Source organism: Conger conger, chromosome 1 (assembly GCF_963514075.1).
Source record: "Conger conger chromosome 1, fConCon1.1, whole genome shotgun sequence".
Taxonomy (NCBI): Eukaryota; Metazoa; Chordata; class Actinopteri; order Anguilliformes; family Congridae; genus Conger; species Conger conger.
The window spans coordinates 74,445,372-74,460,370 of NC_083760.1; the positions used below are offsets into that span (position 1 = coordinate 74,445,372).

At 39.9% G+C, this 14,999-nt stretch overlaps 1 protein-coding gene across 2 annotated transcripts; it reads left to right on the plus strand.

Annotated features, from left to right (window-relative positions):
* Positions 1-498: 498 nt before the first annotated feature.
* LOC133122776 (membrane-spanning 4-domains subfamily A member 15-like) lies at positions 499-10,173 on the plus strand. Of its 2 annotated transcripts, XR_009708141.1 has the most exons (9): positions 499-657; positions 2,908-3,071; positions 3,257-3,367; positions 4,241-4,297; positions 6,029-6,187; positions 6,483-6,596; positions 7,828-7,905; positions 9,587-9,755; positions 9,856-10,173. XR_009708141.1 is itself a non-coding variant. In XM_061232931.1 (8 exons), exons 2-8 carry the CDS (start codon positions 2,925-2,927, stop codon positions 9,662-9,664), a joined length of 744 nt encoding a protein of 247 aa, XP_061088915.1. In that variant the 5' UTR covers positions 499-657; positions 2,908-2,924; the 3' UTR covers positions 9,665-9,818. The 2 variants fall into 2 exon arrangements, 1 of the variants encoding a protein (XP_061088915.1); XM_061232931.1 differs by lacking the exon at positions 9,856-10,173 and having other exon boundaries at positions 9,587-9,818.
* Positions 10,174-14,999: the final 4,826 nt, after the last annotated feature.

Below are 14,999 nucleotides of genomic sequence, written 5' to 3' on the forward strand. Positions count from 1 at the left end.
CTGGGCAATAGGCTCTCAGTTTTTATCTTGTTTTAGCCTCAGAATTTCCCCCCCTCTTCCTCTGGGTGAGCCTATTGTGTCAGCATATCTTCTGTTAAAGGTCAGATGGTTGATTTCAGTTGTGATCCTTTTAACCCATCTTCTGTTCTTTTGTTGAATGAAAACCAACGTACAACATGATGGTACACAAAACATATAGGCTACAGACCCAAGACAGGGTGTCATTTTAGATTACAGAAACCTGTTCAGAAGATTTATGAGGGAGAGAGAAAAGAAAGCGCAAAATAACAAAGAACATTTCCACTAAATATACGCAAATTACATGCACGTTCCCGTATTTCCATAATAACTATCAAGGTTTCCAGTAATTCTGGACTCGACTATTTTTACGTAAACTGAGTGGAATGTCTCATTAATAATTTATTTTCGTTGTCTTCTGGGCAGAGCGAGTAGATTTCTCTAAGATGCGTATTATTTTGACTGTGAACGGTACAATCTGTCCTCGCCTCTTACACGAACTAAACAGGAAATTATTACGCGGGCTATGACAGTGACAACTTTCCTGGAAAAGGAGGGTCTTGCGATCCCCACTCTTATTTACTGTGTAGTTTGAACGGTAAGAAGCTCACTTCATATATTTCTGGGCTCGCTTTAACGGTAAGAAGCTACTAGTTAACATCGTTTTCAAATTGACGTTTGATTTATGGACACTTCGTTTATATTTTTAGAAGTTGGTTTTATTATCACGATGAAGAACTAGTAACGGGGCACAATTTGAATGTTGGATGTTGTTGATTGTATTTTATGGTGTGCGCACTATTCCTGGCAGTTGTTTACTTCATGTTGTTTAGGCTACTTTATTGCTAAATCATTTTCTTATCTGCGACAGTCAGAATTTAAACCTTTTTAAATTTTTTGTAGGCTTAAATGTTATGATTTTTCGCGTGGGTCTAATTTATGTAAATGTGTAACGCTTTGTGTTATTCGTTTATTTTGACAACACAACATCTCAAAACTGTTATCATATGAGGTGCAAGATATACGCAAAATACGGGTTTTAAGCGTTTTGTCTTTAAAAACCACTAGCGTAGCCTACAGTAGCCATGTAAAGGGGGCATAGCCACCAGAGCATAATATACAGTACATTTACAATTGATATTAATCCGGCCAACAACTGCCAAAGAAATCCGCTCTGAAATAAATTAATTTATAACTACATCCATACTTTAAATTATCTTGAAAACATGTAAAATGGCCTTCTTTCTTGCTCGCAAAATTAACACAATTAAATGGCATAACTAAAACTCTTAAACTTAAGATAACGTCCCCTTTGAACTCTAAATTTTCCATAAACTGCTTCGTTTCGACTCTTTTCCATCTGAATCAGCCATAGATTCCCCCTGGTGGTAAGTGCTGCTAAGATGTAGGCTACGGAAGCTCTGAAAGGCCAGTACATTTTATTTGTTCTAAAATAATGACTTAAATAACTCGAGATCTCGAGAAAGCAAAGTTAAATGTAATCCTAGATGAAATACACAAACTCGCCTTCGCCTTCTTGAATTCTCAAGTATTTTAGTCTGAGACTTTCTGTTTAGAAACTACCGTAGTTCTACTCGACAAGTCTGGGCTTGATAAAAGAGAAATGTGACTGAATATGCTCCTGCTCCCCTGACAAGGCTACAGAGAATGATGTTCCCTGCATCACTTTAATGGTTTTATAATAATCTCGTCATACCTGGAAAACAAAGATTCATGTCGAGATGCTGTCGTTATTTCGAAAACAAGTTTTGTTTTCTTACAATCTGGAGAAAATAATCTCCTTATCTCGGGAAAACAACATCTGTTATCGAAATAACGACAGAATCTCGACATGAATCTTTGTTTTCCAGGTATGACGAGATTATTATAAAACCATTAAAGCATAGCTGCCAACTCTCACGCTTTCGGCGTGAGACACACGCATTTGCATGTGCGTGTGAAAACAGGCAAATACGTGTGTCTCACGCCGAAAGCGTGAGAGTTGGCAGCTATGTTAAAGTGATGCAGGAAACATCATTCTCTGTAGCCTTGTCAGGGGAGCAGGAGCATATTCAGTCACATTTATCTTTTATCAAGCCCAGACTTGTCGAGTAGAACTACGGTAGTTTCTAAACAGAAAGTCTCAGACTAAAATACTTGAGAATTCAAGAAGGCAAAGGCGAGTTTGTGTATTTCATCTAGGATTACATTTAACTTTGCTGGTTGAGACATCTTCTCAAGTAATAAAAAAATAAATGAATATGAGAATGTTATTAAACAATAAATGCATTTGCAAAAAGCATTAACCGCCCAAGAAATGCCTAAATTGTGCCCGGGAGTTTATTTATTTGTCATTTGCATGAAAATCCCAGGAGATCAGCAGTTTCTGAGATCCTCAAACCACCCTGTATGCCACCAACAATCATTCCACGATCAAAGTCTCTTTGATTTTTTTCACATTCTGATGGTTGATGTGAAGATTAACTGATTTTGATGTGAACATTAACTGATTTCTGGGCAAAAATACATGTTGGCAGTACTTACTGAATTGAATGCTTTTTGAAATGTATTTCAATGACAAAATTGGCAATACAACTTTTTTTAATTAATAACTGCTGATATTTGAATTAATATCCTAAATCTTTGGTATTTTGAATTCAGAAACTAAAAAGGTGCACAGAGTGAAATATTCAGTTCAACCCCACATATGGAAATAGTAAAGATTATTTGTCCTAAAGTACACTTATTTGAAATTGTATAACCACATTTACAGTTGTGTAATGTTGAGAAATGTAATGTACATTTTTATAATAAAATGTAAATATTACTTTGATCATGATCATGTGATGGAAAACTGTAATTCCACTGATTTTATCCACCTCTCCACAGACACCCCTGCTTGTAATATGGCCAGCTCATCAAACAGTGGGTTTGTGGTGCTCACCCACGTGTACCCTCAGCAAAGTGGAGCTGCTGCACCGGCTGTCTGCACTACCCAACATGTTACTTCTGTGATGGGAAAGTTTCTGAAAGGGGATCCGAAGGCACTGGGGGTGAGATTTCCCTACTATTTTACCCTTCACTCCCCCTGGGGGGGTCCTGCAAGCAGAGATGTTACTGCAGCAACACCCAGACTGTTCGTAAAGAAATAAAGTTTGGAAAGAAATACATTTACATAAGCCTTACAATTACCTAAACAAGCTGGTAACATGTTTTTGTTGTTGCTTTTCTTTTACAGACAGTGCAGATAATGATCGGGGTAATGGAGGTATTATTTGGCATCGTACTGGCCATCAATGCTGAGAGCCTTGCTGTTTACTCCGGGATTGTTTTCTGGGGAGCACTTATGGTAAGTTCAATCATTCCAATTGTCCTGTTTAAAAAATATCTTTGCTGACCCAAGTTGGGTTATTAGGTGCAGTAGAGCCTCAGAGAACCAAACACATCAGGAATGAAGGTGGATCGCAGCTCTGAAAGTGACGTTGAAATACACCAATTGCAGTGGCATTTGCTGTTATATAGAGTGCAGTCAAATAACCGACCACTGGCTAAACTTGTAAATCCATATAGTGACATTGGCAAAGCAACAAGGTTTTGCACTCTTGTGGGTGAACACCAATGCTCAACAAAAGTCACCGCTTGCCTTGTCTGCAGCCATCAGTGCGGCGTGATCTTTGCTGGATCCTTTTTTGGTCGAAAGGGTTTTTTGTTCTTTCCTTGTAGGCTACTCTTTAAAAACAGCCAATAAGCTCTCTCCCTTGTCTAATTTTAATATAATTTTGATATCCGTTTTTTTCTCGAATAATAGTGTTACTCATTTGTGTTTTGCAGTCATCATTTTGTGTTAATGTCATACTTCCGATTCCATACCCTGTTTGGTTAACCAGACTGAGGTTTGGATTTCAGAGGTTCTACTGTGTAAAGGATATGGGTCCTTTGTCTATTAGATGTTTGTGCTTTAGTCCCAGTTGTGTCACTGATCTGGTGAAAATTTGATCTCAGCTTGATGTGGGTGCAATTTTGCAGTTTACGCCTGGATTGAATGGCAGTTTAATCCTGAGCTCGTATTTGTAATCCCTATGACTGGATTGAATTGCATACTAAAATATCAAATGTCTTGTTGTGAGTAGTATATTTCTCGACTGAAACTTTCTTGTTCCAATGCACTTACTGGGGTGCTGGGTGTATTTATAAATGACTTAATTTCACTTTTTCCCCTCAGTTCATTTCCTCAGGAGCTCTGAGTGTTGCAGCTAGCAACAAACCCAACAATTGCCTGGTGAGTTCTGATCGCTGACTGGATGTTACCATTAAGAAATGTACTGATAGATAGTAGAACTGCTTTATCTTTCCCAGAGTGGCTTTACTGCAAATACAGTACCTGTCAAAAGTTTGGACACACCTTTTTCTGCCTATTAATGTCTTATTTTCTCTGCTTGTAATTAAACAATTAATATGTTATCAAAGTGCAGATTCTCATCTTTTAACTAACTAAGCCTTTAACTGCTTGTTCAACTGAGGTTTGGCATATGTCTAGCTCTGGTCCTCCTGTTAACAAATACCAATAACAAAATTCAAAGGCAATCAAAAGCATATAATCAAGACTAGGTACTGAAATAACTGAATGCACCAGGCTAATCAGAAACACCTGTGAAGTCATTTATCTGAAACACTGTGGTGCCCTGAAATGGGGGGTGGGGTTATTGCATTACATTACACTAATGGCATTTGGCAGACGCTCTTATCCAGCGCTACGTACAGTTGATTAGACTAAGCAGGAGACAATCCTCCCCTGGAGCAATGCAGGGTTAAGGGCCTTGCTCAAGGGCCCAACGGCTGTGCGGATCTTATTGTGGCTACACCGGGGATCGAACCTTGCGGGTCCCAGTCCTGTACCTTAACCACTGTGCTACTGGCCGCCCTGTACTTAGAACATAGCACCTTTGGTGTCAGACCACCCAATTTTTAGGTAAGCAAAAGTTTTGGAACAGAGATTATTTAAGTAAATGAAAATAAATAAAACATATCCTTTGCTTACAATAACTGCATCAAGCCTGCAACCCATTGACATCACCAAACTGTTGCATTCTTCTTTTGTGATGCTTTACCAGGCCTTTACTGCAGCCTCTTCTAGTTGTTGTTAGTTTTGGGGGGTTTTTCCCTTCAATCTCCTCTTCAGGAGGTGAATTGCATGCTCAATTCTTCTCAAAGGTCTGGTGATTGTCTTAACCAGTTTAAAACATTACACTTTTTCTCCCTAATGAAGTGTGTTTGGGTCATTGTCTTGCTGCATGATGAAGTTCCTGCCGATTAGTTTGTACGCATTTCTCATTTTTGTAGACTTCTGAATTCAGCCTGCTACTACCATCATAAGTTACATCATCAACAAAGATTAGTGAACCCACTCCAGAACAACCATGCAAGTCCAAGCCATGACACTTCCTCCACCGTGCTTCACAGATGAGCTCGGTAGAGCTTAGTCTTGGTGTCATTGGTCCATAAAACTTTGTTCCAGAACCTTTGTGGCTCATCTCTCTACTTCTTTGCAAATTGTTATATCGCCGTCTGATTCTTACTACTGATGAGTGGTTTGCATCTTGTGGTATAGCCTCTATATTGCTGCTCTCTAAGTCTTCTTCTAACGGTTGATTGAGATACTTTCACCCCTGCCCTGTAGAGATTGTTTGTGATGTCACTGACTGATGTTTTGGGGTTTTTCTTCACAGTTCCTATGTTTCTGTCATTAACTGCTGTTGTTTTCCTTGGTCAACTGGTTCAATGTCTGTTGCTCAGTACTCCCAAGTTGTTGAACAAGCTATCCCCTTTGTTTTTGCTATGGCTCTGTTTGTGCAAAATGGCTTGCTTTGCTCCCAAAGACACCTCTTTGACATTCATGTTGGTTTCACACAAATGCAGTCTATAGGAATATTATAGATACCATGATGTATACTGTATCATTATCATTATATACGCTGTATATGTGCTTTATATAAAATTCTTGCCTTTGCAGGTGAGAGCAGCACTTGTAATGAACATCCTCAGCACCATCGCTGCCGCCATTGCTATAATCCTTCTCTCTCTGGACTATGCTTTTGTACTGAGATACTATGGCTGCTATGATTATGAAGAAAGATACGGCTCTTGTGAAGAGTATCGAAGATGGTTTAAGGTAACACACTCACATTTTTTCTTTTATCATGATAGGTGTATATGGATATTCTGGATAACCCAATGTATTATGACTATCACTAGTGAATAATGTCAAAAACCCTTCTGACTTATAACCAAGCTCCCTAGTGATCACATGGGCTCTGTAAGTGAAACAATGAAAGATTTAGCTACTTATAGTCATACAGAAAATATTTTAACAAACCTTATTGTGCACAGGTTCAAGTCTGTGCAGTGTAAATGCAGGCCTGTATGATTGACTGCTGCTGATGTGTTCTCTGTTACTCTTTGCACAGAACATGTCAAGTGGGACTCGTGGAGTGCTGATGGTGTTCTCGGTCCTGGAGTTCATCATCTCCATCTGTGTGTCAGCATTTGCCTGCAGAGCAGTGTGCCACAGCTCCTCACCGGTGAGAACTACATAGACATCATTCAGGCCTGCGGCATACCGCTATGTGCCCCATTAGATTGTTGGATGATGGGTACAAACAGCCTCCAAAATGCATTCCAGCATTTTCAGGATCACGTACAAAATTCTAGGCTGGTTTGTTATCCTGTGCTATGGCATGGCTAGAAGACACAACCTCAGTGGCTTTTTGGTGATTGTTGGCAGAAGCTTCAGTGATGATGACAGCTCTTAATTGCAGGTGTTTCACAAAGGACTGTGTCTAATGTGATAGCTCATGGCACTATGAAGAAAGATATCATCAATAGAGGACAATGGATTGTGATATGTTCATGCATTAGTTTAAGGTACAAGGCCAAACAGACAAACTACTCAAAATCAACTGACTGCAGATTTCAGTGTGGGTTATGATGAGCAGGCTGTTTCATGAAGAGTAGTCATATTCAGGTTGCTGTTCGCAGTGTAGTGGAGTAGTAATGTGCTATGGTCAGGTGAAGCGTCCTTTACTAAGATTATTATAGTTTTTCATTTTTATTTCTTTACCATTCAAAAGTAATTTCCAATTCAGTTGAGTTGGTTCAGTTTTACGTTTAAATCTTTGTTAAGAGTTTGTGAAACAGCTGTTTTGTTGAAACAAAAGGTCTTCAGTCATGACAATGTGCACAAGGCAGCATATCAACATCTATTGGCCATGACCTAGAACAACAGGCAGGACAAAACACATATTTTGTATTGAAAAATAAAACGTTTAGAAAATCTATTTTTATTTTTATTTTTAGGCTAATAATTGTAGTTTGGCTTTAGATTAATTGTTTTGGTATGAGTGTGTTTATTTTTGGTTTCAGTTTGCAGATATATTTTGGCTAGTTTTTATTTTTTAAAATGTGGTTTATGATAAATGGCACACACCTAAATAAGCCTACAGGCCTGAGGGCTTGGTTCTTACTGTGAAGGTATCTAGCAGTAGTGGTTTGGTTGCACTAATCAATATAAATTTTCATCACTATTTAATGGTTCTGAGTGATCACAGTGGTCCCATATTTATTTCCTGCCTGATAAAAGCTCTTCTGGTGGCAGACGGTGGCCCAACATCCGGGAAAGTGACTTCATACTGGTGCTTTCACCTTTTTGACAACTGCCTGTAGGTTAATTCTGAAGTGTATGACATTGCCGTTGTGAGCTTTAAGTTCTATGCTTAAGTACTATGTCTGATCAAAATCTTCCTTTTTTTATAGCAAGTGATATATATGGCACCCGCAAGCGGTCAAGTGACATCAGAAAATCCTCTCCTGTCAACACCATGTGCCTATGAGGTAATAATTATGTTATCTTACTGAGACGGGTGCGTGGGGGTTGGACCCAAAATGCACGACTCAGAAACAATAGTAAAATAAAGTCCCGTCAGGGCTTTATTCGGGACGAATCCCAGGAGCGTAGTCAAAACAAGCAAAGTCCATACACGTAGATCCAGCCAATAAAATAATAAATAATCAGAAAACACGGTGCCGAGGGAAGAGGCAAACTCGTAGTCGGTAGACATGCAGGGAGGTCCGGTAGCAGGAGAGCTGTCAGCGGGGCAGAAGTACAGGCGGACGGCAGGCAGAGTCGTAGTCGAGGGCGATGTGGAAGTCGAAACCATAAAAAAAACAGCGAGGCAAAGGTACAAAAACAGTAGGCGAGGACGTGGTCAAAAACAAGCGATGGTCAACGAAACAGAAATCAATAAACGGTGGTCGATAAACAGGCTTGGATCTTAACGTGTAATCAATGGTAATAATGCTCAAGAGTTGCTTTGACGGACAAGAGGCAGACAATTTCGCAAAGAACAGAAGTGCGACTGGGCTATAAATGCGGGTGTAGACAGGTGTAGACAATTAGTTAGAGAGCAGCAAGGGAATGGAAAACAGGTGCGATGGATGACAAGTTTAACAAGGTAATTAGTAATCGTTAGTAATAAACCTATCCTGCCCTAGCATTAGTAAATTAGTAAATTACATGCACGAGAAACATAAGGTAACATGAACACATGATTAGTCTGTTAGTATTACCCAATCCTGATCTAGCATTAGTAGTTTTAGTAAATAGACAAATAGAAACAATTAGGGTGTGAGTGACAGAAAGAGAGAGAGAGAGAAAGCCAGAACGCAAGGTTTGCGGAAAGACATGTAAAAGTGTATGAATAAAACAACAACCAGTTTACGTAACAATAAACATAAATCAAAACATAACACTAAACGAACTAAGACGATAACCACTCCACATAACAAGGTAAAAATAATCGTAACGAAAACATAACTAGACATGACAAGACAATTAATCGTAACAAGAAATAAACTAAACAACATGACGAACCTAGACTAACATAATACATGATAAGACAATACGTGACTAAAACAAATGATTAACATAAAACAAGGCAAGACAGACCTGAAACGTGACACTTACTTCCTGAATGTAACAGATAGATCTGAAATACTGTGCTTGGGTGATTGGTTTCTCAGTTTTTAAAATCATTTTATCATCCTTGGTTTTAGGTTATTCTACTCCTCTTCCTCTTGGTGTTTTTCTCAAGAATTTAACATAATATATAGATATATTGATATGTACATACTGTGCTAATGCTTGAACAATACAATACATTTTGTCAGCATACTGTTTTGAACCCTTCCTATGATAGTGCTTCAGTGTAAAACTATGCTCAGGATTATAGCAGTGTTAAAGGTTGACAGCAGGATGGTTGATTTCAGTTGTGATTCTGCTAGCCTTCTGGTCTCTTGTATGAAATCTCAGGTAAACCATCACAGTACCCAAAATATATACAGACCCAAGACAGTCATTTTAGATTTTAGCCCAGAAGTATTGCACAGACTTACTAAATACACACTGAATATTCAGTATAACAGTTATACTGAAACTCAAACAGTTGCCCTGCACCAACAATTGTAGCTGGCATGAATTAACCTTTTTCATTACCTCTCTCTTTCCTTTCTGAAGACGGCAGTTTTGGGCCAAGGTGTGATGGACAGCGTGAAAACTGAGCAGCCTCCTAAATATGAAGAAGTTCAACCTTGAATGAGATCAGTGTTCATATTGTTCATATATATTTCTCTTTTAATCCGACACAATTTAATACAAATGATTCAATACAAATCTTCAGATTTTCCATATATATGACAGAAATCAATGATTTACTTTGCATTTAGCACCTTTCATAACATTACAATGTTATGTTCATAAGAGTACAATGTACAATGTTGACTCTTCAAGGGTTCTGAATTTCTGTATGTTTACACTAGAACTCGGAACTGTACTATCCTCTCAGGTCTACTTTTGCACTTTGTTGTACGTCACTGGATAAGAGCGTCTGCTAAATGCCACGTAATGTAATTATACATTTTTTATCAGCAACATATATTTTACAAAATATCTTGTTATTCATATAATTATATAAAGTAGGGCCTCCTGCTTTTTGGTTGCCTTTGGTCTGTAGCCATTGGATAAAAATCACACAATGTGTACCAAAGTTTAAATGACTACAATTTATCTTGGAATTAAATGTTTCATATAATGAATTTTCAAAATGTGCTTTTTGTTGTCCTATTCTTGCTCAGAAACAGCAGTTCCAATTGTCTATTTGTGAACCCATGCAAATGACCATTCCATTTTTCATGCCCCATGGGCAGCACTGTAAATGGGACTTTTACCCTCAGTTACCCACCTTACCCACAGTTACAAACTAAAAAACAGGGTCAGGTACATATGTCCTCTAGATATGATGTGGAACATGCAAATACTGGTATGTACAGTGGGACAGTAATAGGAATGGGGAAAAAAGGCTGCCTATATTAAACAACATGGATAAAGATCTATATTTTACGTTCAAACATGGAAAACGATATACTTTTATTTCAATACATTTACAATTCACAAACCGGGTTACTGAGATGGGTGCGTGGGGGGGTTGGACCCAAAATGCACGACTCAGAAACAGGGGTGTGATAATGTCCCGTCAGGGCTTTATTCGGGGAATATCCAGAGAGCGTAGTCAAAAAACAAGCAATGTTCGTACACGTAAAATCCAGCCAAAACCAAAGTGCAGTACCGAGGGAGAAGGGAGTTTTGTAATCGGTACACCATGCAAAAGATCCAGTAGCCAGGAAAGCTGTCAGCGGGGCAGAAGTACAGGCAGACGGTAGGCAGGCTCAGGGTCGATGACGGCGCAAGAGTCAAGACCGAAGTCTGCTCCGCGGGGCAAAAGCACAAAGACAGCAGGCAAAGTCGTGGTACAGGCAGGCAATGGTCAACAAAACAGAAGTTAATAATCTTTAGTCAATAAACAGGCTTGGATCGTAACGAGTAGACAAATGGCTTGACAATACCACTAAAGCGGTGCACTGACGAATAAACATGACGTGAAACTGAGCTTTATATGCAGGTGTGGACAGGTGTAGACAATTCGCTTGAGAGCAGCATGAGAATGGAAATCAGGTGTGGAGGATTGACAAGTTAACAAGGTAATTAGTAATCGTTAGTAATAAACCTATCCTGCCCTAGCGTTAGTAAATTAGTAAATGACATGCACAAGAAGCGTAAGGTAACATGAACACATGGTTAGAATGTTAGAATGTATTACCCAATCCTGATCTAAAGTTAGTAGATTAGTAAGAAGACAATGGAAATTGAAACAATTAGGGTGTGAGTGACAGAAAGGGACAGAGAGAAAGCAGGAATGCAAGATTTGCAGAAAGACACTAAAACGTCTATGCTAATCAATGAACAGTACAACATAACATGAAACATAAATTGTGACATAACAAGTTTGCAAAACTATGACAATAAACTATATTATGTGACATGACAAGACTAACATAATACGTGACATGACAATAACATAACCAAGACAATAACTAAACATAAAACATGACATGACAAGCATGAAACGTGACAGTTACACGATTCTACCGTAGTTCCTGGAACCTGTATAAAGAATACCATGCTCCTAGTTAATTGCTATAGCACCGTCTCTCTTCCCAGGGGTCTGCCTATTCCTCCGATTTCATCATCATGCTTTCCAACTGAGCCAATCCACTCTATATTTGAATAATAACAAAGATGTAGTGTAAGATCAGCGGACTGTGTTTGAAATGTGTATTTATGTTTTCAATATGTATCATATTAATATGCATATTAAATCAATTAATGACTACGCTATAACTTCAATGTAGCTACACTTTGGCTTTTAGCAGTGAAAAGCATTTTGCTAAATGATGTTAACCTACAGTATAGCACGGCCACTTCGCCTACTGTCCCTCCAGCCTGAAATTGTATTGATATAGCCTAATCTACTTGCATTGATTTCTGGACTGAAACGAGTTCATTTTAAAATGGGTGTAGCCTGTAGGCTACTGTTTTCTAAACAACAGTAGTCTACTGAGAGTTTATCTAGACGACCGTTTGTGGCCAAGAGTCACGCTATTGTGGCTGTTTACTGCGCAATTTCTGGGCTCGTCGGAACGGTAAGAACATGCCGTACATCTTATGCATAGTTTTCGGTTATTGCGGGAAAGAACGTTTTAATTGATGCACATTGTAGGCGCCTTCAATTGAACAATCATTCATATTTGATTTATTTTGTGTATTTCCTTTATTTTCCTCTTATTTAGGCTACTATAGCCTCCGCGCAGCGGAGAGGAAATGGGGAAAATCCAGAGACCCTTCAGACCTCACAATTTACCAGTCTCTCCTGGCGGCATTCTCTTCTGCTGTCACTGCCGCCAAAGGAAAATACTATCAGACACTAATTCAGAACTCCGCTTCTAACCCCTGGAAACTGTTCTCCATTTTCTCCTCTCTCCTCAACGCACCGCCTCCTCCACCTCAGTCCTCCTTCGCTGCTGATGACTTTGCTGACATTTTCGATGAGAAGGTCACAGTCATCCGCAGATCCTTTACAACCACCGCCCCCCTTACTGTGCCCTTCCCCCCCTCTAGGCCCATCCCTTCCTTTTCCACTTTCTCCCCCCTTACAGACTCTCAACAGTTTCTCAACTCCTGCTCTCCCACCACCCTACAACCTGTGCCCTTGACCCTATCCCCTCTTCTCTTCTCCAGACAGACATTCTCCCATTTGTCACCTCCCTTGTCAACTCCTCCCTGTCTTCCGGCTGTTTTCCAGCATCCTTCAAGAGGGTCCACATCACTCCGTTGCTAAAAAAGCCTACCCTGGATCCCTCCATCATCCAGAACTACCGCCCGGTATCTCTTCTTCCTTTTCTTTCTAGAACCATAGAACGGGCTGCTTCTACTCAACTTTCTTCTTTCTTTTCTAACAACAACCTGCTAGACCCCCACCACTGGACAGAGATCGCGCTCCTCTCTTTACACTCGTTTCCTTGGCCCTGTGATCACTGCACATGGGCTATCCTACCACTGCTTTGCGGATGATGCCCAACTCTTCATCTCGTTCCCACCATCTGATACACAGGTTTCTGCCCGTATCTCTGCTTGCCTGAGTGACATCCAGATCTGGATGGACAACCACTATCTAAAGCTCAACCCAGGCAAGACTGAAATGATATTCATCCCTGCTAATACCTCTCCCCACCTGGATCTCTCCATTTCCCTCAGGGATACCACACTCACGCCATCACCCAGTGCAAGGAACCTTGGCGTGGTGATGGACAGCAGACTGTCCCTTTCCGAGAACATCGCGGCGATGACCCGGTCATGCAGGTTCTTCCTATACAACATACAGAGAATCACCCCCTACTCGACCCAGCTCCTGGTCCAAGCGATGGTTCTGTCCCGCCTGGACTACTGCAATTCCCTCTTGGCTGGCCTCCCAGCGTCCGCCATCAGACCCCTCCAACTTATCCAGAATGCAGCAGCTCGTCTGGTCTTCAACCTTCCCAAATACTCACACGTCACCCCCCTGCTTACTTCCCTCCACTGGCTGCCTGTCATGGCTCGCATCAAATTCAAAACATTGGTGCTAGCCTTCCAAGCAGTTAAGGGGTCTTCCCCAGCTTACCTACAAAAAATCATCAGACCGTACATCCCTGCCAGACCTCTTCCTTCAGCCTCCACAGGCCGCTTGGCACCTCCCCCTCTCCTAACCTCCACCTCACGCTCACGACTACTGTCTGTTCTGGCTCCACGGTGGTGGAACGAACTCCCCGTTGAGGTCAGAACTGTAGAATCTCTCCCCACCTTCAAGCGCAAACTGAAGATGCACCTCTTCAAGCAGCACCTCTCCCCATCCCTCCCTACCTCCCTGTGAACCTTAATTGTTGTGTTTGTGATTTACATAGTGTTTCAGTATTTTTAGTTGGCTAGGTAAACAGTATTTGGATAGTTAAGTTTGGTCACTTTTGCTTTGTTGTTTGTTTGTTTATTTGTTGAAAAAAAAATTTGTTGTACAGGTAGCAATTGAAATCGTACTTCCCTCTAGGGTCTTTCAGCGCACTTACCCCTGGTTATGGTGGTTATGGGTATGCACTTTGTTGTACGTCGCTCTGGATAAGAGCGTCTGCCAAATGCCAATAATGTAATGTATATATTATATATATATATATATATATATATATGTATATATATATATTTATTCACATCTCACATGTTGCATTTCTGTTAACTACTCTGTCCCTCCACAAAAGTTTTTTTTTTTTTTTTTTTTTTTTAGAAAACACTATAATAGGCCTACATAACTGTCGGTGCAGGGATGGCCTAAGAAGTAATTGATCTGTAGGCTATTTACTCAGTGGTAACAATGGGACAGTACATTTATTCAAGTTAATTTAACTTTTATGCAAAATAAATGAACAAAGCAGCTTAGATTTTGTTTTAGTTACAACTTTAATCCAGACTGGTCTTGTGTGCCTGATTTTCTTAAGAAAAGAAAACCACTGTCTTCTGTTTGAATTCTGCTTTCTCCCAACAGAAAATAGACATGAGGTAAGTAGCCTTTTTTTTTGTTGTTGGGGTTTTTTTTCAGTAAGTATAAGTGGTAATGGGTCTTGCATCTTGTTTTGGTTGTGAGGAGTTTTGTCTGTGCTGCATATAGGCTATTCTCTTCCTGCTTGTTATGCCGGAGCATGTTAGATGGTTTCTAAGTCTGCAACTGTACACAAATACTGTTTATCATGAGTTTATTAAGCACAACGACTGTAGGCAAAGAGTAGATTTTCTACACACGAGGTGTATGTGTCAGTTTAAAAAAATATATTTAGCATCCATATTAAACTGTGAATTGTTCATAATACTTCAAATGAATAATAAATTCATATTTTCGACAACATTTTTGTGATTGTCCACCAGTTGTCTCCCCCTGCTGGTAAGCGCCCAATACATTTTGAAAGGTTTTCTGGGTTGGCTGACCAAACCCTGCTGTGTGTCATTAAAAATATCT